General features: G+C 43.1%; 1 protein-coding gene across 12 annotated transcripts in view; it reads right to left on the bottom strand.

The window, feature by feature from the left end:
• Nucleotides 1-24,738, bottom strand: part of FOXP1 (forkhead box P1) — a 586,984-nt gene that overhangs the window by 86,651 nt on the left and 475,595 nt on the right. For 9 of the 12 annotated variants that reach the window (XM_047746914.1, XM_047746908.1, XM_047746900.1 and 6 more), the window contains 3 exons: nt 7,926-8,063; nt 6,802-6,891; nt 1,214-1,367 (listed from right to left, as the gene is read on the bottom strand). In XM_047746914.1, coding sequence (XP_047602870.1) covers nt 1,214-1,367; nt 6,802-6,891; nt 7,926-8,063 — 382 coding nt within the window. Of the gene's footprint in view, nt 1-1,213; nt 1,368-6,801; nt 6,892-7,925; nt 8,064-19,120; nt 19,261-24,738 lie in introns of those variants that run through there. The other 3 variants (XM_047746872.1, XM_047746885.1, XM_047746929.1) reach the window with 2 other exon arrangements.

The following is a 24,738-nucleotide window of genomic DNA, read 5'->3' as shown; positions in this document are numbered from 1 at the left end:
ACACTGAAAACATAAACAAAAACCAGAAAACCCTGGAAGAGATGTAAGTTGGGTGTGGTTGACTCCAGAGAGAAGACTCGGATGAAGACGTGCCTCCCTGGCTCCACATGACACTGAAAGTTACTGAACAAATGAGAGCGTCTTAATCACCATGAAGAAGGTTCCACATTTTCAAGCCTCTTTAGAAGGCAACAGAATCCAAGACACCGAAGGCATTAGCTACCAGACTTTAAGGTCCACACACACACATCTGAGCCTGCTGCCACTGCCAAGACCAGGGTTCTTGAGGAGGGGGCTGGAACATGCTACACCACTTACAGTGTGGGGGGAACTGTATTTCAAAACACAGTGTGACACTTTCTTCTCTCCTTCCACACTGTCCTGCGCTGTTTCCGCGTGATCCATGTGCATGCACACTACGCACGTCAAAGACATGCCTAAACCACGAGGATGTCCTAAAACGGCTAGAAATCCTCACTTGTCTCTGAGGTCCAACACCCATGGTAATCACGCGTCAACGGCTTTTCAGGAGAAACTTTTAAATCTGTGAAATTTAGTTCCCTTGCGCAGAACTCTAGTTTTTGAAGAGCAGGAGGTAGAAATGCTACCTGTTCTGATGAGTGTAGATCTTGCTCAAAAAAAAAAAACAACAACATATGGATACAAACAAGAAATGAAAAAAAAAAAAAAGAAAACCCGACAAAAGAGATTACTCTCAATATAGAGAATAAACCTGAATTCATCTCTAGAACTAAAAAAGTGGCATTTCAAAAGCATCACTAAGCTTTCCAACAGAACAAGTTACAGTGATAGAAAAATATACCTTCCATTGGCTAAACAAATGCCTTCAAGAAAATTCATCTGTGGTTCCAAACGGGCAGTGCTTGATCGGATTGAACTGGTCCTTGAGTCCCAGCTGCACTGCTGTCTCCTACTCCGAAAGCATGCGGGGGGTGGGGGTGGGGGGTGTTCCTCGGCTACTGCTCAGCATCAGCCCACCCCACATGTCTTCATTCTGGCATCCACGAGCGAGCCCTTCGGCTTCTACAAAGGTCCCTCCTTGGACCTCGCCCTGCCTTTTCTCTGGTTTGCCTATGCTTGTTTTGGATGGCCCACACGCTTCCTGATGGGCCGGAGTATCCCAGCGGACAGCCCCCGCCCCTTGGCCCCGACGTCTCCGCGGAGCGGTGCCTGCCAGGTCAGGAACACTCACCTTGAGCAAGGGGCTGGAGGGGAAGGGCAGGCTGGCCCGGCTGAATCGTAAGGAGGCCTTGGCGCTGTAAAGACAGGAGGTGCTGCTGCTGGAGCTGCTGCATCTGGAGGAGCTGCTGCTGAAAAGCCAGCTGCTGGGTAGCCACCTGCTGCTGCTGCAAGAGATCAGGGAGAAAGTGGATGAGATGGGGCCGCTTCCCGAGGAAGGTTCAGAGGAGGGACGTTTCAAAACACGTCACCGTCAAACACCAACAATGGTGGCCAGGGGGTCTAGTGGAGGGCTCTGGGTCAGGGCTGGTGTGACGGGGACAGGACAGAGCACGTCGGAAGAGAGCTGGAGAGGGGGCATGGGGGGGGGGGGCTGGACGTACTTGCCCTCCGCGGCCAGCGGCACAAAAACATAACTCTTCCATCAAGTCAGCTTTTCCTACAGTTTGAAAGGCCTGAGCGTTTCTAGTTGAGATGTGAACTTCCAGACTTTGAAACGTTCAGTGATTCATACCACAGAGCAATGGAAGGCGCCATTCCAGTCTGGGGGGATTTGAACCCTGAACCTCGGAGAGTACACGGAAGAACTAGCTGCCTTCCTCTTGCCTGCACTGGGAGCTTTTAACTACTCTGTTTATCACTCCTGACATAAATAAATGAGAAAAAATCAGACCTTTGAAGAAGAAAAACTTCATCTAATATTGTTAATTAGCCATGACAAACGATGAAATAACATTGTAAATCTTTCATAGAAACAGCCACTAGATTTTAATTACACACATTCATAATTTAGCAAACAACATCGTACTCGACTGTGAGTATTTAATGTGAAGGACACTTTAAGCTTCAGATGCCTTAACTTGGCTTTAGTTTCAGAAACCCCCAGGTCGGCTGGCCTGTCCTGCTTCCCAACCGCTTTGTTCTTGAAAAGAGGGGCTTTACGGTATGATAAATATCTTTTTGTTGATTGGACAATGACAGGAGGAAAACTTTTGTTGTGTAAAACATCAATACATCATTCCTGTGTTTAGCAGGCCTCGCTCCAGCCAAAAAAAATTAATGTAGATTTCCTCAGTAATTATCTGAGTGATAGAAAGATAATACAGTGCAGTAGTACAATAAATAGAAGGAAATTATCTAATATCCTTAATCTGCTAGGAATCAAATCAAGGTGGAGGTCTTAGCCACATTATGGCTAACAGTTATGAAAGGAGAATTAACCCTTGCCAAACTGTGGCCTCCCCCCCCAAAAAAAAGTAAAAAAAAAACCCCACAAGATTGGTTTTCCTAATTCTGAGTATCATTCACAACATCAGGAAGACTTCTGCAACTAAAAGGGACTGTACAACCCTTTCAGAGCTTCTAATAACTATACTTTACAAACAACTGCATTCACTTAACCTAACACATGACCTTGATCTGATACAGCCATAAAATGGTACGTGTATCAAGACCTTCTGATGCCAAGTTCAAAGGAAGAGAAAAATGGTGGTTTCCTTTTGGTCTCCGTGCAGTTTACTTTACAGTAAAAACCATCATTCTCCTATTAGCAACCAATTTCAGACTTACTACCATGCCACTGAGAAAGTTAATTGAGTTTCACTCCAAAAAACAAATTCTATACCACTAACAACAAAAATTTAAATAAATTTAAATGAAAAGCCAGTGTTTTCATTTTAAGAACAGCATGCATAAAATGATCCAATTGTTTTCACCCCTTCCCATGTTATCACATTAATGTAAAACCCAATGATAGCTATATTCATGTCAAAATGATTTTTTCACTTCCTCAACAGATATTAATTCATGACACTTAAAAAGAAGAAGAAGAAGAAGAAGAAGAAGAAGAAGAAGAAGAAGAAGAAGGAAGGAAGAGAAAAAAAAAAAAAACAAAACAAAACCCAACATGGATACAATAAAAGATGGGGGAACCAGCTCTTCTTGAAGTAGAAAAGAATGGAGAGGGGGTGCTGGAGTTTGGGGAGGGTGTTTCCTGTCTTACTGTAAATGAAATGTTTAAAAATTTTGTATTTATATAAAATGACTGATGGCTTTTCTGTTGTCTCTGTGGCCATCCCTAGGAAAAGCTCATGAAAGCTGTCCGCGTTGGAAAAGCCAGGATGTGAAAGTATACAAGGCCCATTGTCCAAAGAAAGAATTTAAAAGCAATGCTGGTTGCCAAACTGTGCTCCCCACCCGGTTACCAAACACAGGATACGAGCCCGTTTGTTTACTTCTCCCAATTGAATGCATACAAAAAAGGTCTCCGTGCAGTCCCCTGGACAGGTCAGTAGTCAGTGTTAAAATGCGAAAATGCCCTGATAAACCTTGCATTTCAGATCCCCTCCCTAGAGCTGCAGTCAAAGGTCTGTTTTCCTTTCTTCGGCTCCTCCCTGCTGCCTTAACATAAACTGTCATAACTGCCCGGACGAACGGCCCTTTTAAAACAATCAACTTAGCCTCCCTCACCCGCACAGGATGGGATCTTTTTTTGTAGCTCCACTGCAAATTAATTCTGCCTTCAATTTTCCACACCCGTTCTGTCAAATATTAACAAGCAGTCACTTCAAGAGCTGTATGGGGCTACAGAAGATCTATCCCCTAAGAAGGTCTTAGGGCCAGATCAACAGGGAGCCTAACTTTTCCAAGGAAACATCTCAAGGCAACTTTAGAAACAAGTTGAGTGAAGATACATTGTTCTGGCTGAGGATCAAGTGTCTTACCAGAGGGGTAATCAAAAAAGGGGAAAAAGGTGGTGGTGACAGGGGTGGGGTGGGGTGGGGGGCAGATGATTCAAAATTAGGAGCCACTAATGACTGGGGATTCAGTAAATTAATACACTTGTTCCATCTGTCAACATCCAAGTTCAAACCTTGTTAAAATCAGAACCACCAGTCCACATCGTGAAATTGCTACCATGTGACTCTATTTCGTCCTAGCACAAAAGGACCACCACGTGCATGATAATTTCAGAAGCCTATCCCCCTTACCTCGGGAAAATAAGGATCTCTTAATCACGGTTACAAAAGCTCTCAGCCAAACCCACCAGCACGAGGAACAGAGAATGGGATCCAAGGGGACCTGCCTGCTGGTCTGCCTACCCCTCGGGATGTGAAGACAACCTGTCTCTTGGGTTGTGAGTCACCTTTGCCTTGGAAGTGGATGAGAGAACATGACCACAGCAAACCTCAAGTCCTAGAGATGCTAAAAGGCTGCTCTAATGTCTCTCCTTCTCCTTGTTCAGATACAAAATACTCCCTTCCCAAACTCAGACACCACCATCATCTTTGTGTGCCAAGATGCCCCCTTTCTGACAGCAGCAATTTGGGAGAGTTAACTTTTATCCTTCCTTCTGCCGCGTAACTTTCCCCTTCACGTTTCTTTATCTGCCCTCTGAGCTCGTCTGAACTTTCATGTTCTCTCAGCGTGCAGACGTGCCTTCCAAACTCTGTCTAACAGACCAAATAAGAGGTTAATAAGAAGTGGCAACAGAAAGAAAAAACACAATCCCTGGTAACTGATAAGAATGACAGTGGCAGCCCTTTTTTGTTTGTCTTCAAATATAGAGTTAAAGATCTTTAAAAAACTAAATTTTGATGCCTTTGAAAAGAAAGAAGCACAAAATAACAACAGGGGGTTATTGCCTGCGAGCCACAGGGGAGAAACTCCATAATTCTTATTCTCCCTTTTGAAGGCTGTTAGAAATCTGATTCAAAAAAGCAACAGCAGAAGGGGAAACCTCTTGAGGCTGTAACCATTTCCTGTGATCATGCATAATGTGCTTCAAAAGTGGGTTTTTACCAATTCTGTTGATCAATTGCACCTCCTTCATAGCCCTTCTTTTTTCTGCTGTGTTTACATCTGATGTGACTCAATGACAAGCACTGTCTGAGACTGTGAAACAGGCCTGTCATGTTGATTTATGGGCGCATCAAACCACAACTTGTCCAAACTGAAGCTCGCAGTTCATTAATTAGAGAGTTGTGACTTTGAAGTCAGCTTTCAGACTGTGGTTTTTAACATTTGGCTTAATTTATATGCTCTTGAATGTGGATCTCTAAGGAAAAAACTGAAATTCCCTTCTTGTCTTTGAACTTCTTTTGACCGCACAATAATCATTTCTTTGTCCAGAGTGATGCCTGCAATCCCAGAGTCATTAACGCGCATTGAACTGCCACTGATGAGTAAGCCCTACTGAATTAGAAAAACAGCCAGCAAAACAAAGCTGAGAGCCTTCTGCACAGTGATATCTCACAATTACATGCCTTCCCTCCCTGTGCCATTTCCATTTTAATTACTGTTAGTCCTTTAGATTTACATTTTAGACACTTTTTAATCTGTTCCCTTTTTTATTACAGCAGCACTCGGGGGCGCGCCACTGTACTTAAGGGTGGTGTCAGCATTTTCCTGAAAGTACCTCCTCCCCTTCACCCCAAAACTGGTCCGACTCTGTGGGGGTTGCCATCCAGGCTGCTGCATGGGACTCCGGCGAGAACGCTCGGCGGGGCATGGATTAAGCACCCAGTGTATGTGGAGGGAGGAGCTGGCGCAGGGAGACGGTCTGGGCCCTTCCTGCTGGGGAACGGGAGCGCCGCCTGCCATCCACGCTCACAGGAGGGGCAGGGCCCCGGAGAGTCCCCGGAGCGAGGCTCCTTCCAAACTAATGACCAGCGGCCACCTGCTTGGGGCCGGAAAGGAAGCCGTTTAAGGGGGCTGGGGGCTGTTTCTCAAACTACAGACCGGGGAGTTCTGAGGAGAACACTCAAAAGGACAGCATTCCTGGCCACGGTAAAAACATGAGCAGGTAAGTGACTTCGGGTAACTGAAATCAGGAGAAAGATGGCACGGTCATGCCCTCATGTGCACCGATGCTCCCCCCAAGGACTGGTCTAGACCGACATGGATCCGTACAGGACGTGACATGTGGATACCCTCTCTGGGCAGGGCTTACGGCTTCTGGAGCTGAAGTGGTCACCCAACTGGCTGGAGGGGCCTGGTGCCACAACTGTGTGCTCTTACCAAGCGCCGGGCCCACGGAAGCCATCATGACACACTGGGTTTGGTCAGGGACGCCCAAACCATCCAAGCTCAGAAGAGTCGTCCCATCTTACACCTGCCTTGAGCGATTAGCATACGTGCCTAACTTGTGAGAAAAGGTGAACACAGAGACAGCGTTTACTCTTGGTCGAACTCCTGTGGTCTGTCCAGCCTCACAAGAGAGGATTCTGGCAAAGGGAAGGGCCGTCCCCACATACCCAAGCTGGCTGGGCCGGAGAAAACCTCAAGTGCGGGTCCAAGTACACCTGTGCCGAACGCAGGTGCATCTCGCCCGCTGTTTGGCCTGCGTGTGGGCAGAGCCCCGAAGGCCCAGCCCACCATGCCACTTCCCCGTGCTCATCAGCAGTACCCCTGCCTTGGGGGCTAGCCCTCAAGCGGAACCCAGCAAACTCTCAGAGAAAAACGGGACCACCGCTCTTGGTCTGAGAGCTGCGGACCAAGAGCTCAGTTGTGCAATCATTTAAGAGATGAATGACAGTTTAATAGCCACTAGATAGTCCTCTGGGATCTGTGGTTTGAAAGTAAAATATGTATTGTCGGTACCTCTTTAGGCTGTTTTCCAGCATGTTGTTGTTGTAAAAGTTGAAGCTGCAACTGTTCCTGTTGTTTTTTATAAAACTCTTGAAGCTGCTGCTACAAAGGAAAGAGAGGACGGTAAGTAACAGAGGGTAGCGCCAACCCACTGTCCCTTTTCGGTGCCATACACAACTGCGATTTGAAAAATAGCATCCTTTTATCTGTAATGGCCTGACCTTTAGTTTGAGACTCGACCATAAATTTCAGCGCACCCTGACTATTCTTGGCATTACTGTCTGAAAAGTAATCTCCAAAATGAACTGATGAAAAACATACCATTTTCTGCACAAACTAATTAAAATAAGGGAAGGGATGACCTTTGATGGGACAACAAAATCCAGTGCCCTTGCAGAGGGAGTTTGGGCAAGCTCTATCGTGAAAAGCGCGCCTGCTTTCTGAAGGGTGGGGCTGTGCAGGGTGGCGGGGTGGAGAGCGTCCGCATCGACAGCGTGGGTAGCTCGCTCTGCCTCCGGTCCCCACCGTCTCACCCCAGCCACTTCTGTCACTGTAGTTCTGAATCGTGTCTCTTTGGTTCAGGGGTCCGGGAAGTCTGAACGTGAGGTCCCTGTGGCACGTGGCGGCCAGAAGTTCATTTCCGCATATCCGCATACATGAAAGAAGGAAAGTGAACTCTGCACCTTAAAAGTAACCAACTCCGGGATGTCTCTTGATGTTTAAAAGAAAAATTCTGTGAGCCTCTGAGTTGAAATGGGGACTTCAAGAGCTGTCACATTTCAACCTGCTCCGAACGCGCTCCCCATTTCGCTTTGATTCACACCATTTAGAAGCCTCTGGGCTTACCAAATAAAAGAGCGTAAAGCCGCATAAGCCTAAAAGATCTTAGTTCTACCAAGTCCAATTACAGCCCTAATCTCAGTCCATCGGGTACTCCCCAGACCCAAACCACAGTCGCTTTGGCAGGACCCCTCCCTTGCTGGGATGCTAACTACATCAATTACTCGGGGGCCCACTCAGTGTCCTGCCCCAGCCACCCTGTCCTGCCTCTCTCTTCAATGGGCAAAGGAGAGGATCGGGTGCGGGGGTCGGTGAGTGGAGTGGCCGACCCTGGGAGGAGGAGGACGGACGGTTACCTGTTGGAGCATGAGGGCCTGCTGTTGCTGGAGGAGGACCTGGAGCTGCTGAGGGCTCAGCACTTGTTGCTGGAGGATCTGCTGCATTTGCTGGGGAGTGATAACTTGAGGTGTCATCATAGCCACTGACACGGGAACCTAGAACGTTAATGAAGGGTAAATAGGAAGCTAGGAAATCGCGCGCACGCAGCACTCAGTCTTGTGGGGTCAACGGCAGACCGTCGCGAGCCTGCTTGGAGAACTGACCGACTGCCCACGCACAGCATCCTTATCCGGAGGGGATGCGGCAACGAATCCTATTTCATCTCTTATGGAGTTTACGTGAAATAAAGAAAAACAAAAGAAGCCCTCGCAGCACTGATAGGTGCGCAGCCAGCCTTGCAGGGAGACAAGGAGTAAAGACCTAACAAATGCTATCTGCAGTTAGGTGGCAACGCTCTGGATTTCTTAGGAAGCAGGACTCTTCAGTGGCAATTAGCTCTAGGGAGTTTAATGCAAACTCGAATTGTGTTTTAGGGAACAAGGCAAATGGGAACCAGTACCTTCTCAGCGGGAGCTACTCTGATCCACTTCCTCCGTGGACAATGATCTTTAAAGGACAATCAATGAATGCTTGGTCTTGTGGGTGACTGAACCCTGGGCGCACCTCGCGAACTTCAACGCAGACCTTTCCTAAGATGTGTTTTACCCTTCCTTATTCACCCAGCACACAGATGTCTCCATTCTTTCATATTACATGTGATACCATTAAAAGCTGCTTTCCATGACATTTCAGTGACAAACAGCTACAGTGATGAACTTGATAGCATTTCATATTTGCAACTGTTAACACGTTTCTGCACGGGCATCTTTGCAAGGAACCTGCACACTGTATCTGAAAGGATGATGTCTTGTTCAGATAAAACACTGACATTAAAATGACAGGCTGTCTTGGCCAAGGTTACACAAATTGTATTCAAGCGGATACCTAATGACAATGCTATGAATTCTGCAAGCTTTCTAGAATGTAATTTAGCTATTCAAAATAATCACTGCACTTGTGTTTAATTTGCAGACTACATGAGAACCATTTTGTCAGTCCCCGTAATACAAGAAGACTATTTCATGAAAAATCGCCCCCCCCCAATAAAAAGATAAGGAAAGGGGAAAAAACAACAATGAAAGAAAAGACAAAACCTGTATGTCTTCTAACAGTAATATTTAAGCATCTTACTTTTCTTTGGTTTCTAATCAAACATGTGACAGCAAGAAGCTAGAAGCAGTAAAGGATATACTTTGTTAAAAAGGATCTCCTGTCATCTCATGTATTACAATAAAAGGTAATAACATGTTTTGCACTCTGCCTGTGTGCCACTTAAAAAAAAAATCCGGCAGACAATAGCTGATCAGAAGATAAAAGAATTAAAAAATCTTTCAGGGGAGCAGTAAGCAAAAGGGAGAAATGCAGTATTAATTTTATGTAACATAATGTCTTAATATGCAGTTTATCTCGACTTTTTCACATGATTTGTCCTGTCATTTGCATAGCGAGCTCTCATTCCTAATTTCACAGTCATTATGCACTGATGTCCCGATTTCTCAGCATCACTAATTTTGATGAACTAAAAATGGTTCCTGAAGGTCAGATTCATGTACAGTGAACAAGCTGCACTGTTGTTGTGGGCATGTTTTGTGTGGGGAGATGTTTATGTGCAAGTTTCGCATTGTTTGGAAAACACTGGCTAGAACATCTGAAAAATTTCATTAACCTAACTCTGGAAGGTCATCATCGAATTCTTCCCATTGCAGTGGCCTTTTAAGTGTAGATGTAGATACACTGTAATTTAAAACAGATGGGCATGTCTGACTATTTTTATATGCAAAAAGGGACAGATGTATATGAATGGATAAATTATCCTTTTAAAAAGATACTTTGCAGCACGAAATATCACCAATGATTAGAACAGTGAACTTGCATTCAATCTAGGGCAAACACAAGAAGGCATTATCAAAACATCTAACCATCTACAAATTAATTCCAATCCGTCTACTTCGCCTTCACACACAAGAAACTTTTTGAGTTTTTCAAAATGTATGGGGTGCCAATCGCTATCTTTCGAGCTGCTAAAGCCAACATATCACAATAGAAGTTTACTTTTCCTTGAGAGTTGCATCATCATACAGGGAGGTTTGATTAAGCAAACAAAAGAACCATGTTTAAGGTTTCTTTTTTCCTCTGCGTTTCTTGGATGACGTACAATATAAATATTCTTGAGCCAAATTTCTGATGGTGATGAACAGGAAAACAGACAGGAATAGGGTGGTGTAAGATTTAAACGGGTGATGAACACGAAATTAACAGTGTTGTAACAGAAGTCATCATAATCTTTCGGTCACAATTTTTAAAAAAGAACTATGGAAAGTCTATGTGTGAGAGGGGAACAAGGGGACTTTTGGAGGTGAAGGAAATGCCATCTATCTTGACTGCGGAGGCAGTTTCATTGAGTGTACACAACTGCTCAAACTCTTCCAACTATACCCTTAAACCGAGTGCATCTTCTTGTATGTAAATTATACTTAAATAAAATCGATTTTAAAAGTTAAAAAAAGGACTGGCGTATACAGATATTTTGAAACCCTTGCATATGGCCAATAGTTAAATGTGCTTCTCCCAGGGTTATTTATTCAACCTAAATAACTGAACAGTTACTGAACAGTACAATGTTACTGTCATGGTACTGAACAGTACAATGAACTTGACTCTCCTCTTCTTTTTCCCTTTGGACATTTTGATGGAGGTGCTGGTGAGTAATAAGATGCTCACGCAGCAGGCACAGTCCAAGGAGGGAGAGAGGCGAGAAGCCTGAATAATCCTCCTGCCTGGCACAGGGTCTCTGAATAACCAGGAGTGGGCTAATATATGCTGATGGCCTCAACTTTGCTTTTACTATCTGAAACCACATTTTCACACCAGTTTGCTTGTGAGCCTCCAAACTGGGCCTGAGCTTAATTTATAAATGTGATAAAACTGAGATTTCCCCAGTTTCTGCTCCAACGTGTCTTGAAAATAGGTTATGGAAGGTTTTAACAAACATATCCAAATGGACCAGAAACCAGCCTGGGTAGGAAAGGGGGAAAAAAAATCTGAGCACAGTTTTAGGTTTTAAACAGTTAAGAAAGAGAGCCTATACATATCCACTCTCTTAACTCCCAACGTCCAACTTTTTCATGTAGCTAGTCCCTACTAATACTAGGAATCAAAGGGCATGCAGTACCAGCGAGAGGCTATTATAGTCCACACTTTATTGCCCATTACTACTGAGGTCATTAGCGGCAAGAGTGATCGTACCGGTCTTAACCTATTGATCACTGTAACTACTATCATTTAAACCTGTGTTGAATGTCTGGAAAGCGGCTAAAGGCACACAAGAGAGAGTGCTTTAGCACTGAGAAATATGGCCAAGGCTTAGAAATTACGCCGTGATTCATAAAATCTAGCCAGTGGTTTAAATCAATAGTATTTAAAACAGTCATGTGAGTTCTTAACTACGGTGCTCTACTATTCATGGGCCCCTCTTTGAGACTATTCAGTCAAAACTAAACTTTATTTTTTCCAGATTCTATGCCATCTACCTTACCCTCCTTGAGATAAAAAAAAAAAAAGAAACACACCAATAAATTCTGATGTTTTCCTATGCTACGGGGCTCACGCCTGAAGTGGGAGTTTCAACTAATTCTCGATTTCCTTCTCCAATGACAATTTAAAGATAGTGCAAAAAAAAATTTATATGTCTGATGCTGTAACTACCTTAACTGTTTGAGAATATAGAAATGAGTGTGTTTTATGAGTTAACAATGAATCATAGAAGGCAATTTATGAAGAACTAGAATGATTCTGTCTAGCTGCCTTCAGGGATCAGAAATTCAAATTAAACTTCTGGCAGACATTTAAAGAATGCTAGCATACAAAACTGAATTTAAAAAAAAAAACACACACAGTTAACACTCTTTCGTTGAGTTGCAAGAGGAAATCGTGAATTAAAAAAAACAACACAACACAGACACTGCATGATACACTGTTGACTGATACCATTTGGGTGTGGCTGGTCCCAGGTGCACGTGAACTGGCGGGAATGGCAGAAATTCAGCTGTGCTTGGCCCTCCCTCTGAACGCTGCTAGTAGGGACCTGCTACTACCTTAATACCAGTAACTGGGAAAATGTCGATTGCATTCCCAAGTGCTGGTAGAAGCCCATACACTGCTGTATCAATTCTGCCTGCCACAGTTTTCTTTTGCTTCCAATTGACTTTCTATCATCCGTAGGCCTGAAGACTATTAAAATAATAGGCCTTATTAGTGCCCTTTATTCCCAAAGGGGAGAGGTAGGTGACCGGGTGGGGAAAAACATCTAAAAAAGCAAACAAACAAACAAAAACGCCCAGAGAAACAATACTCATTGCTAATCTAAGAGACAATTGGAGGAATTGGGTGGGAGGGGAGATGACACAAATAACACGCTATCATTTTTTTTTCTTTCTCTTTACACTCACTCACATTAACTCTAAGTAAATACTGCCCAGTGTAAACACACATACATTTTGTCATCAGCATCTTCTCCTAGTTGCTAAGTGTACAAATAATAAAACTGAGAAGACAGAAAAATTTAAGTCCTATTTTACTTCCATTAATCTGGATTAATAAATTAGAAACTATTTTTAATCTCTGTTATTTACCACACATATGTCCCAGAAAACCTGAGACCCTTCCAGACTTCAGGCATGGGATGATAACTGGTCAGACAGCGTTAACTGGTTCATCAAATAACAAGAGCAAAACAAATTAAATTAGAAGGGTCCAGAAGAGCAAAACCAAACCAAACAAAGAAAATAGTTCCATTAAAAAAACAAAAAACAAAACCAAAGCAACAGAAACAAAAACAAAAAACCTATGCCAAATTTTCTATGACCTATAGAAGCTAACCTGTGTAAAAAAAAATAAGTACCACTTCATGAATACCATCGCCCCTGTGAAAGACAATAGTGTTCAGAATTAATAAGCCAATGGAAACAACTGATACATTGGCAAACAAAAAAGTTAGGAAGCTTCTATTTCCCAAGGTATCCAGAAAGAAAGAAGGGGAGGGGAGGCAAAACCAAACAGACAAACCACATTCGCCCAGACACCATGCAAGATAGCTGTATCATGGAGGAAAGAAAATACATTTCTGACATAATATTTCAGTCTTCAGAAAATTAAAAAAAAAAAAAAAAGCCTGCTATTCATGTGGAAAGTATAATTCTGTTTCATTATGGAATTCTGCTTTTTTGTATAACTCTTTTAGACTTAGCTATTTTGCCACAATACTGTACAAAGCATTAAGGCAGGTAATGGTTATTATATTAATGCAAAATCATCTAAGTAGTCAGTCATTAGCATAACTGTTCTCTCAGTAACAATACAACCACCTATTAAAATTTTAGAAAAAAAAAAAGACCTCTTTAAAATGCAATTAGCATTTCATTTTTTATCATTTTGTTTATTACATTCTATCAAGAAAGGCTATCTTTCTTTCAGGAAGAATTGTATGGCCAAGACTTGCCTGCCAATCAGGACTTATTTCAGGTTATCATCCCTAATAAGCAATCTCTGGCAAAGCTCTCCGAGCTCTTCTTTTGTCTTTAAATTTTCAAAAGTGGCAGAAATTCATATTTGTTTACAGCAGAGGCATTAGTGGAACCTCAACTGCTCTCCTGTAACATTTCCCATGCATACACTCTACTAAGAGCCAGCATAATTGTTTTAGCGCTAATAAATATCAGCTTCATTTGCATAAAAATGTAAAGTTTACATAAATTAAATCGCTTCTCCCATTAGCGCCTGTTAAATACAGGAAACAATGGAAGCTACACATGAAAATAGTCATCCAATAAGCACTCATCTTTTCAACTTAGCAACTGTTATTATTATTATTTAAATCAAGAGAAAATGCCTCTTCTTTCCTCCCTCAATCTTTCTCCTGTAGGAGGGATGGAGAACAATGTACGTGGTGTACGTGGATCAAAGCTGCTATGACATTTTATATTAACAACAACAACAAAAATCATTTTTAAGTGCTGCAAATAGGAGGAGGGGAGAACTATTCCAAGAAGAAACCCCAGGGAAGATTCTATCCACAGTTCTCTTGAGCTCTTGAGAAGAAAAGGCAGAGGCCATGGCTTAGTAAGTCCTCTTAAAATCAAGCATTATTCAAAAATAGTGAGAAGAGATAGCAACTGTACCACTGCTATCTGAGACACACACAGGATGCACATAAAGGAAAACAACTTGTAGACAGTTATGGATCGAGGGATACTGTTCAGTGAAGAAAACTAAAATGTTTACCTTTTGTCCACGAAAGAATTTTCTAAGACCAAGAATTAAATTTGCAAACGTGCTTTTTTCCCCCCACATTGTGAGATGGAGGGGGGGGAGGGCTGTCCTTGGATTTAAACATGCAGATAGGCCAAAATTAGCTCATTCCAAAGTTTTGTAAGGTCTGACTTGCTGTGCAATCACCCCTTTTTGGAATTACAACTGAAGTTTCTCAAATTGTGCAGGTTCTCATGCCTGTTTCCAACACCTGCACCTTCTATATCACAGTTAAGCTAAGGGGTGCAAATTAGATTCGAATGAGAAAACATCAGTTGCTTCTTTGACAATCTCACCATTCACTGATATATTTCTAATGAAGACAAAGCCTAACCAAAAGCTCCTTATATGTTAAAGGTCAAAATATGTTCAAAAATGCCTAGTAAAATCAAGGCAAATGGGAAAACCCATGAGGACCCGCCTCATGAAGTGGTATGACAATTAGAGTAATTGTACAAAAAAAAAAAAAAAAAGGAAAGAAAGAAAGAAAGAAAAAAAAGAAAAATCTTCAGGAAAAAGTGAAAGAAATTAAGCTGCCACAACTGTAACAGGTTAGATGAAAAAAATCAAAATTTAATGTATTCTCCCCTGTGTCATCTTGTTTTGTCAAGACATCAAATAGAATTGGGAAGTACAAAATAACAAGCCCTTGAGAAATCACAGCAGCCGACCTTTTTGATGTTGTTGATTTACCTTGTTCTCAGTTATTTGAACAATGATGTTTCAGATTTAAGGGCAAGATAAAGCTTAAAAATTAAAACATGATACCAAGGTATTCTTAAAAAGTGCACCATAACATTTAGCCTGCATCTTCATTGATTAGCTGCTTTTAACCAGGTTTGAAAATGAGGTACAATGCACGTGTTCAATATTCATTTTTCCTTGTTCCAAATTAATTTCTCTTCAAACAAACTGCCAGGTTGGAAGAGGGACTCAGAGACTATTCCTACAGCCCTAAAGTAGAGGCCCAGTTTAGCTCTTTCCAGGTAATTCAAGTCCCTACAGTGTGCAGACGATCGTCCAACAGGCACCTGAATTTTCTTTCTTTTTTTAATGAAAAAAATAAATAAATAAATAGAGCTGAATGTAGACTGCCATGTACGAGGAGGGAAAAAAAAAAGGTATTTGTACACTGCGAAATGACTAAAACCAATGTCCAGAAATATCATGCTGCTTCCAAGAAAAGAAACCTTGCAGCAAACAAAAACACATTTAGCTTAGGGAGTTAGGACTACCCCCAAATCTAGCCATGCAGGTATACATGAAGCTGCACTCCTTCTCTGCCCCCAAAGATCCACAGCTCATCAGCAACATCATTCCCAACCTCATATGAAATATTATGTACAAAGGTATATAAAATCAATATACGACAAGATAGCGTTCTCAAATTTTTATAAGTGGACAGCTTCCAAAAATTTCAGTAGTTAAAAACATCTGATTTGAAGACTCTCAAAGTAAATAACTCAGTATTTACAAGCACTAGTAGAATTTGTAAAACCAGGACTACTTAATAGCTGCTTAATGATTATTACTACTTGACAATGAATTCATAGCTTAGTATGTAACACACACAGATGCAATTTACGTATTTATTTATTCCAACCTTCTCTAGTCAACTGTTGCTGCTTTATCCCTTGCTTATAAGTCAAAGAACTACCAGAAGTGGATTCTAACTGGCTATGATATTTGACCAGTTACCAGGAGCCTAGTGTTAAGTTTCTCTTCAGTGATGTTCCTCTACAACTAGACCACATAATAAAATAAATCCCTCCACCCTTCTTTTTTGCCAATTCAAATTTTACTCAAATTTTAGCTCAAGCTGAGAAGCTGGTCACAATATTCTCTCCTGATTATCTCAGAAACATAGTAACTCTAAGACACTTCTGCCACATTAGCCAAGATAAATCTGGAATTTCATTGCTTTTAATTAATCTGGACTTTAATTTCACTGTATCTTACAATTGTGTGGAGGCTGTCTGAAAAGTTGCAGAACTGGTCAGTGTCATGAAAGAGTTTATCTTTCAAGTGACAGCTTCTGACAGCGTGCAAATACAAGGCAGCAATGGTGAGGGTTTTGTTTTTAAGGTACATTTAACTGCAAACAACAACAAAAAAATTCAAACCAACCATTCCTATCATAAGCTTTCTGATGATTTATGGTTTACCAACTGAGCAAGGTTACGCAACACTGCATGCCTTTAGATGCATTATTTCAGCTAGTTGAGATTTAATTAAGATCACAGACTCTAAAATCCCTGTCAAATGAAAATGCAGAGAAGACAATACACTATATAACCTCATGCAGAATGTTTCCATTCCATCCTCTGGAAAAATATGAGTTAATCCACGTTTCTATGGCTGCAGACAAAAGTTCACTAATTTTGTTTTCTTTTGACACCTAGGTTGTTTTCTATTGTATGTCATGAGATCATTCCCTTCCAGGGAGGGAAGAAGAAAATCGAGAGTGAAACATGTTGCAGAAAACGCACTTGACATTACCATCCGACATTATCATAGCTTACCTATGATGTCATCACATTTTCATATAATCAGCCCATGATTAGGAAAGTTTCATTTTAATGAAATAAATTTATTTAAAAACACAACACAAATAGGAAGCCTACCTTTCCTGAATTACTCAGATTAAAAAACTGACAGGTTTGGCTTCTCATTTCCTTAACTGACCAACTTTTTATCAGCTAAACTGCACATAGGAGTAGGAAAGAAAGTTCTTAGGGTAAACAGGAGAATATAAAGCCCCTTGCTTTCATTCTAAGCGTAGTCCTGGGGGAGGGGGTGCGGAACAACAACAACAAAAAATCCCCACAAACCTCTAGATTTCTTCTTATGCATTGATATTGACCCATTTTCTTAAAGAAAAAAAAAAGATCATGTGTTTTTATTTGCATCATCTTAATATTTAGTTGCTTATCTCATGCCTTAGAAATGACAGGTGCTTGCAGTCTCGCTCTTGACAGGCCACTACACAAATAACTGTCTTGCCTGAAAGGGCTAATGCAGTACTAATGAACAATAAATCAACTTTGATTATCAAGTGTCAGCCCAATCCGTTTTCAGTTCAACTCTATCACATCCCAGAGTAAGTCAGCCACTGTCTCTGGGTAGGCAGTCTGTATTTTGGTTTCATTTTTACACACTTTTCACTGAAATGTGTCAGGCAGCTACAAAGAATCACATAAAATAGAAGTAGACATTTTTTCAATTTATGCGAAGGGTATTCAGAATGTGCTTCTGTCTTCATTTGGTTTACTTAGTGTTAAGTCCTAACATCCAAGAACGCTTTGCATTCTTTCAAACAACAGTAACAGCAACACATCAAATCCTAAACTAGAATCTCAATGGGATCATGTTTGAGGTCTTTGACAATGACATGCTAGCTTGAACACTTTACCACATAACCATCTCTGACTGCACATACACATTCCTCTTAGAAAATCTTTTACAAACAAATGAACAAAAAAGCAACACCGGGCCACTTATAAAATAAAAAACTTCACTTGATTTAAAGTAAAAAAAAATTTTTTTGCTTCTTTAACACTGACTTCCTAATGATAAAATAAATGTAACTTATTTTTTTCTTAGGCAGATTAGTCATTGATAGTATGATTCACATTTCCTGTTATCAGGCTTAATTTTTCCCCCAAATGTGTCACTTGCAGAATGTTGGAATCTATGGAAATTAGGTGATTTGCATTTTTAAATTGGCTTGATTAGAACATTTGGTCTGTGTGGACAAGGATATAAAATTATTATATTTTCCTTATAACTGGTAGGCCCTGAAGGAGTTAATCCCAAAGAGGAAGAGTCTATATGTACTTTGCTCTAAAACTTTACCACCTACTTCCTAAAGGCCCCCTCCTTCCCATCACGACTCCCGGGGGGGGGGGGGGGGGGGGGGGGGGGGGGGAGTCTCCTTTCCACTGACCGTCTTTCAGGCAGTTTTGACAGTTGAGTTAGTTACATTCAGAGCCCGGGAAGATTGGAGTACCCAGTGGCGATTCTTCAGCCGGCTGCACGTCCTAACCCAAACCCTGCTCCCTACTTAATTAATCGGCAAAGTAATGCACCAGACGCCAGAGACTCCCCAACCTGCCAGAGTGTCCCTTAGTTCGCCTGCCTGTTTTGGTGTGGGGCTTTATTCCTCCCCCTCCCCCTCTTCGCTGTGTGTGAACTCCTTGAATTTGAACAGCTAAGCTGAAAATAGCCTAGACAGATATAGAAACAAAACTATCAGAAGCAAAGAAACATCTACACGGGTTACACTGAGATGGAAGTCTCCTTGTATATTTCACACGCTCTGAAAGTGACATAAATCACACCCCAGATACGTCCCCGAATGGAGTGATGGCGAGGGCTTTACCAAAGTGGCTGCGTGAAGGCCAGACCAGCAGAAAATGAATCGCAAACGAAAAAGAGAACGAGAGCGCGAGAGCTACACACAAGCAGGACTTCCTCCAACTCTCCAGTACACCCCACCCATGAACATTTAAAAAAAGAGAGAGAGAGAGAGAGAGAGAGAGAGAAAGGGGGGAAAGCCTCTCTCTCTCCAGGACCCACAGGCCTGTAGCTCCTTCATCCCACCTCTTCACTCCCTCCCCCGCCTCCACTTCCAGAGCACAACTCCCACCCAAGTTGGTAAACAGCAATTGTTGTTATTATTTTTTAAAAAGACTCAACTTGGAAACCCTCTGGCGCTCCAGCCTTCCCCAGTGAGGCCCCAGGAAGCTGGCACCGCGGAGCCCGGGGAAGGAGGGCAGAATGGCAAAGATCAATCATAGGGACCAACCTGACACTCTCCATGTAGCCGCCAGGCGCGCGGAGCCGGCTCGGGGCGCCCGCGCGGGCCGGGCGTGGGGTCCGGCGGCCTCGGCGTGCAGGCGGACTGCACGCGCGCAGGGGCGCTCCGGCTCGCGGGCTGACAAGACGCGCCGCGCCGCGCCCACCCGCCCCGCCCTGCTCCACCAATCACAACCCGCCTCTAAACACCCCGCGCCGCGCCGCGCCGCGCCCCACACAATGGGCTACGCGGCCCGCTCCCCGCGCCCGCGCGCCCCGGCCCCCTCCGCGCGGCAGGTGAAATCACGCTCCGGCGAAATCCTGCTTTTGTCTCTAGAGCAACTCCTCTTAATTGCTGTTAACCCTTTGACCTGCCTCCGGCTGACGTCTGGGAAGCCCGGCGCGGCGCGCATCTCTCCCGCCGGCCGGGGCTGCGGGTTTGGGGCTTTGGGCTGGGTTGCGTGTTTGGTTCGTCTTGGAAACTGACAAAGAGTTGTCCCAACCTTTCGGAGGAACCCGAGAGGCAGAGGAGGGGAGCCGGCGCGCCCCGCGCACCCCCGACTGCTCCGAGCAACTGTTCAGAATCGGAAGGGGATGCGGGGCTCCAAGGCAGCGCAGAGAAGCGCTTTCCTCGAAAACGGCCTCTGCTGAGAACTTTCGCTTCAGGCCGAGGGTTTCACCAAGCCTCGGCCTCCCCCCACCCCACCCCTCCAACCGCTCCCCACCTCCTTTCTTTCCAAGAGTCGGGCTCGCCAAAGCGTGCTTGTGCGCGCGGAGGAAAACTAACCCAACACGGGGCTTGAAATAAATAACAACCGAACGTGCTTCGTCGCTGAACCGAGCTACTTCCCCTCTAGAACGACAGCTGCTCAAGAAGGCATCTGCTCCAAGTTCGCTAAGAAATAATTCTTTAAATTCCTTTTTTATTTATACAACAACAGCAACAACAATAGCTACTCTCAGTAAGCACTTGAAGAGGACCTCTGTCAGAAATAGTCACTGCTCTTTAATGCTATTTAAAGCTGAGTATGGTGTTAAAAAAAAAGTCACCAATATGCTAAACTTTGTTGGCTCAACTGGCAAGATCTGAATGCCAGGTTAATCCAATCATTTTCCGCAGCATTTATCATCTTTAAATTTAGAGAGAAACTTCTTGGCCTATACTTAAAAAACAAACAAACAAACAACAACAACAAAACTCAAACGTTTTTATTTTTTTTCAAAAACAGTCCAGGAAAAGTAGTGACCCCAGGGATTACCTATTCTCCCTCAATTAAAAAAACAAAAACCAAAAAGACCACAAATCCTAACGGAGCAGTACCAGTTTTACTTGCACGTGTTTTTCCATCTGAGGTGTTTAATGCAGGTAACTACAAACCAGAAAGTATATTGATAATATTTCCAATCAAGCAAATGCCTGAATCTCAATAAGGTCAGCGGGGGCGCAGACAATTCCCCCATCAATCTGGCTGCAAAAGAGACAAAAGCTTCAGTTGACTGTCAACTTATGATCCGATGTTAAATGGGTGCGTGGCAGGTGGCTCTCCACCCTAAAGTGTTTTTGTGTCAGATAACAAATTTATTAATGGCATTTTTCAGGTCACAAAAAATGTGACCCCACCCTCTCATGAATATTCAATGACAGACTGAGGGTGTTCTTTTTTGGGGAGAGGGGCCCTAAATCTGCCAGAATATACCTGCCAGAATATACCTGGAATCAGGAGACTTCTGACTCTTAAAGAGACAAGACACTCTTCCGGGAGGGGCTGCCGGGGCCCCCAAAAACAGGAAATAAAAATATAGGAAGTTCCCTTCAACCAATGCACAGTGAGAAAGTGGAAATGGTCATTTCAGAATACACGTGATTGTTTTCAAAGGTATTCAAATTAACTTGAGATTCGATGTCTGGGGACAAAATGGGGTGCAACTTTGAATAGGCAATTCATGTTTTTCAAAGACGAGTTCTTGGTGAGGCATCCATAAAACTCATGCATGCTTTTACAAGTTGGACTAACTCCTCTGCAGGTCAGTGTTTATCAGCTAAGTCTCCGGGAGCATCAGAACAAATAACAAACAAACAAGCAAACAACAAACATTACAGACGCTTATGAGCCAGCCTGTGGAGACAGCCTTACACAAAATAATTAGAGAGTGACGCAAGGCGCTGGTTACACAAGCACTAAATTGCACAGCGGTGGCTTTGAGCACCATGGGACCACAGAGAAGGGGGAGATCAGCGTGAGCAGGAGAGGTCTGGGAAGGCCCCTTGGGGAGGTGGTGTTTAAAGGACTGATGGTTTGGATTGTCTGGGAGGGGGGTGGTGGTGTGACGGTTTGGAGAGGGAAGTAATTTAGCAAGCTAACTCCGAGGCCACCTGGAGCCCTTCCCACCCTCTCTCCAAACATGACATGGTGACTCACGTACTACTTCTAGGTAAGGAAATGTAGCATCGGTGATAAACCTGGAGAAGCTGTGTATACGCCCAGGCCATTTTCATTTGATTCAGGACTCTCTCAGGATCCCTTTCCATGTGGTCCTGTCAACCTGTGCTGTTTCTGGGATTCGGTGAGAACTAAAATCTTGCACTGCTGGAGTACAATTGAAAATGTTAAAACCTATGGTTAAAACTTAGAAGACTCAGTTAATATCATTGATTCATTACCAAGAGGGCCAGGTTGCTTTGGAGAGGCTAGGTCAGAAAGCAATTCCTCTTACCCCCAAACAGCAGCATCTGTATTGTGGGAGCTTTAGAAACAGGGTCTCATTTAATTGTCCTAACTTGAAAAGAAACTGCAATTCCCACTTCACAGAGGACAAAACTAAGGTTCAGAAAGCCAACTGTGATTTTTTTTTTCACCCTCTAAGAATCAAACATTCCTAACTAAGCACCAAGGTCCACAAGGGGAAGCAGATATAGAAACAAACTTTCGGAAAAAGAATGGCCATGATAACTTAAAACGAATACCTGGGTGGGGGGAGGGGGGAGCTAATGTTTAAGGAAGAGTGAAGGAAATGCTAAATACCATACTTAAAAATATTTTTGATGCCCACATCCTAACACCCACAACAGATACAGCCCTTGTTCAAACACCACATATTAAGAAACCTGTCAGTTGCTAAATGAGTCCATTGTGCAGCTGGCTGTGTACTTAAGAATAGATTACTATGATCCCACACCAAACTCTAACCACCAAATAACACACCTGGGACTAAAATCATGTATTATATACTTGGTTCTGCTGAGCCTTAGCCTTGAACGCAGGAAAAAGTGAAAGGTTTTACTGCCCATTCAGAGCCCTGAATGGAGAGAAGATGTATTAAATGAAGAGTCAGAAGGAGCGTGTTGTCAGGACATTATTCCTACATGCTGATAAATGGCATGGCAGGGAAGGAGCCACCGGCCATGGTTCCTGGCCCACGTGGTCCTCAGCTCCAACTGAGGTCTTGCCTTGCCAGAAGCTGCTTGGAAATAACCAAGGAATGGATATGTGAATGGACACTGGCTCCCATATATCCAGCAACAGTGAGAGTGGGAGACCTCCTCAGATAAAGTCAGTTATGGTACCATGTTCTCATAGGTAACTACTGCGATTTCTGTTGCCAGAAAGTTCATCTGCCGGACTGAGTGAAATAAAAATTGATGAACAGTTTGATGGGTTGAAAAATCAACTCTGTGACCAGAGGCCAAGACAGTTAATTCAATTGCCCATCTTTTTCCAAACAACGCTTGTATTAACACTTGCTCTCCCTTTTCCAATTAATTTAGGGGAGTACCCAAAATGGGTATTCTGAAATGAAGGAACTTAAAGAAACGTGACCGAGTGACTGTTGCTACAGAGAAAATGGTGAGCCCCTCACCGTAGTAACAGGCTTGATGACCTGCCCAGGGAAGTGAGTCCCTCCAGAGGGAGCCCTGCTTTAGTCTTTCTGAGGCCTCCAAAGACCGCCAACCAGCTGTCAATTACAGGTACTAAATTGTAACACCAATGCCCGAATACTGAGATTTGGACACTTGTCTCCAAGGAACCACAGCTCCTTCTTGATTTAAGTGCTTTTACTTAAAAACATAAATTAATACATCATCCATCTACAGGGAGCTAAGGCAGTCCGCTCCGTGTCGATACCGTTTATGTCGTGCTTAAGTCTATGCTGACCATACAGTTCATTATGTCTTTTAAGATTTTATTTATTTTATTTCAGAGAGTGTGAGCAAGCATGAGCAGGGGTGGGGGGCACAGAGAGACAAGCAGACACTCTGCTGAGCAGAGAGCCTGACATGGGGCTCGATCCTAGGACCTTGAGATCATGACCCGAGCAAATGGAAGATGCTTAACTGACTGAGCCACCCAGGCACCCCTAAATATGTTGCTTTTGGTCTGTGCCTGCGTGGCCAGGGGAAAGGACTATGAGTTCCTACTGTTCCATAGGAGTTTAAATTTCTCTTTTTGACGCCTTCTACAATGTCAGAAGCATCTTCATTTAATGCAACATTTTATAATGCCAGTGCTCCTGGTTAATTTATATATACACAGTTACATGTCAACCTTCGGGTGACTTAGGATCATGATAGGGAAATAAGCTATGGAAAACATTTACCACCCCCCCACCCTTCCTCGCTCTAAACGTCAAGACACTCAGAAAACAAAATCATATGTAATCACCAGTAAACAAAATCTTACGCAGAAAGAAAAATGGCCACATCCCGTCCTAAGTCTGCATCTCGTGGACTGTAACAAATTATTCTCTCTCATTTACGATAAAACTATAATCCCTTGTTTTAATAAAATGTAAAATGTGTTAGTGGACGGCTTCTGCCATAAGGTGAGAAGAGATTACACGGAAATGTGCAAAGTTCTCGAAAAGGTACATGTTTGGGGGCAGGAAAGCATTTCCCAAAGAGTTTTGTCCTTCAGGTATCAGCAAGAACAAATCGTTAGACCATCAAGTGTGAGTCCGTATTTCCTCTCCAAAGAGTAACAGTGTTCCTGGCACACCCCCATGCAAACCCTCGGATTTAAGCGTAACAAGAACTGGATCAGCGAAGGGACAAGAATAGATATAGAATAGATGAATAGATGAAGAATAGATGGCTCTGGGGGCATGAAATGACATTTGAATATTTTTTTGAACGTTTAATTATGGAGAAATCGCTGAAAATCTGATAAAGGCAACTGGCCACCTTTATTTAGTAAAGTCAGCTTTTCCGGAGACGTGGGGCGTGCAGCAGGCCTGGAAAGAGGCAGAGGGAACGTGTTGCATCTCGCCCTCGGAACAAGGCTCACAGGTCTCCCTCCCACTGCCACCCTCCTGTGACCCTAGGTTGACACACCCTCCTAGCAAAACCTTCTTTACGCCTGCCCTCTGCTGGTAAGCCTGCCAGGATTAGGAAATTTTGACTACCTCCATTTATTCAAAAGACAACTTTTCAAAGCTGGAGAGAAATGAACTGTTAACTGGAATATATAAATTAAGACACTTAAAATACGGGGGGGAGGGGCCAGGGCCAGTGAAATATGGCACTTTTAATGTAAAAATGCACATTCGTCTCGTCGATTGCCGGCCGGATCACAGCCCAGAAGTGCCAAACTCTACATTTTAGCTTGCCTAAGAGAACAACCTGTATTACTG

Source organism: Lutra lutra, chromosome 1 (assembly GCF_902655055.1).
Source record: "Lutra lutra chromosome 1, mLutLut1.2, whole genome shotgun sequence".
In the NCBI taxonomy this organism is placed as follows: domain Eukaryota; kingdom Metazoa; phylum Chordata; class Mammalia; order Carnivora; family Mustelidae; genus Lutra; species Lutra lutra.
This window is presented reverse-complemented; position numbering and strand designations above follow the sequence as displayed.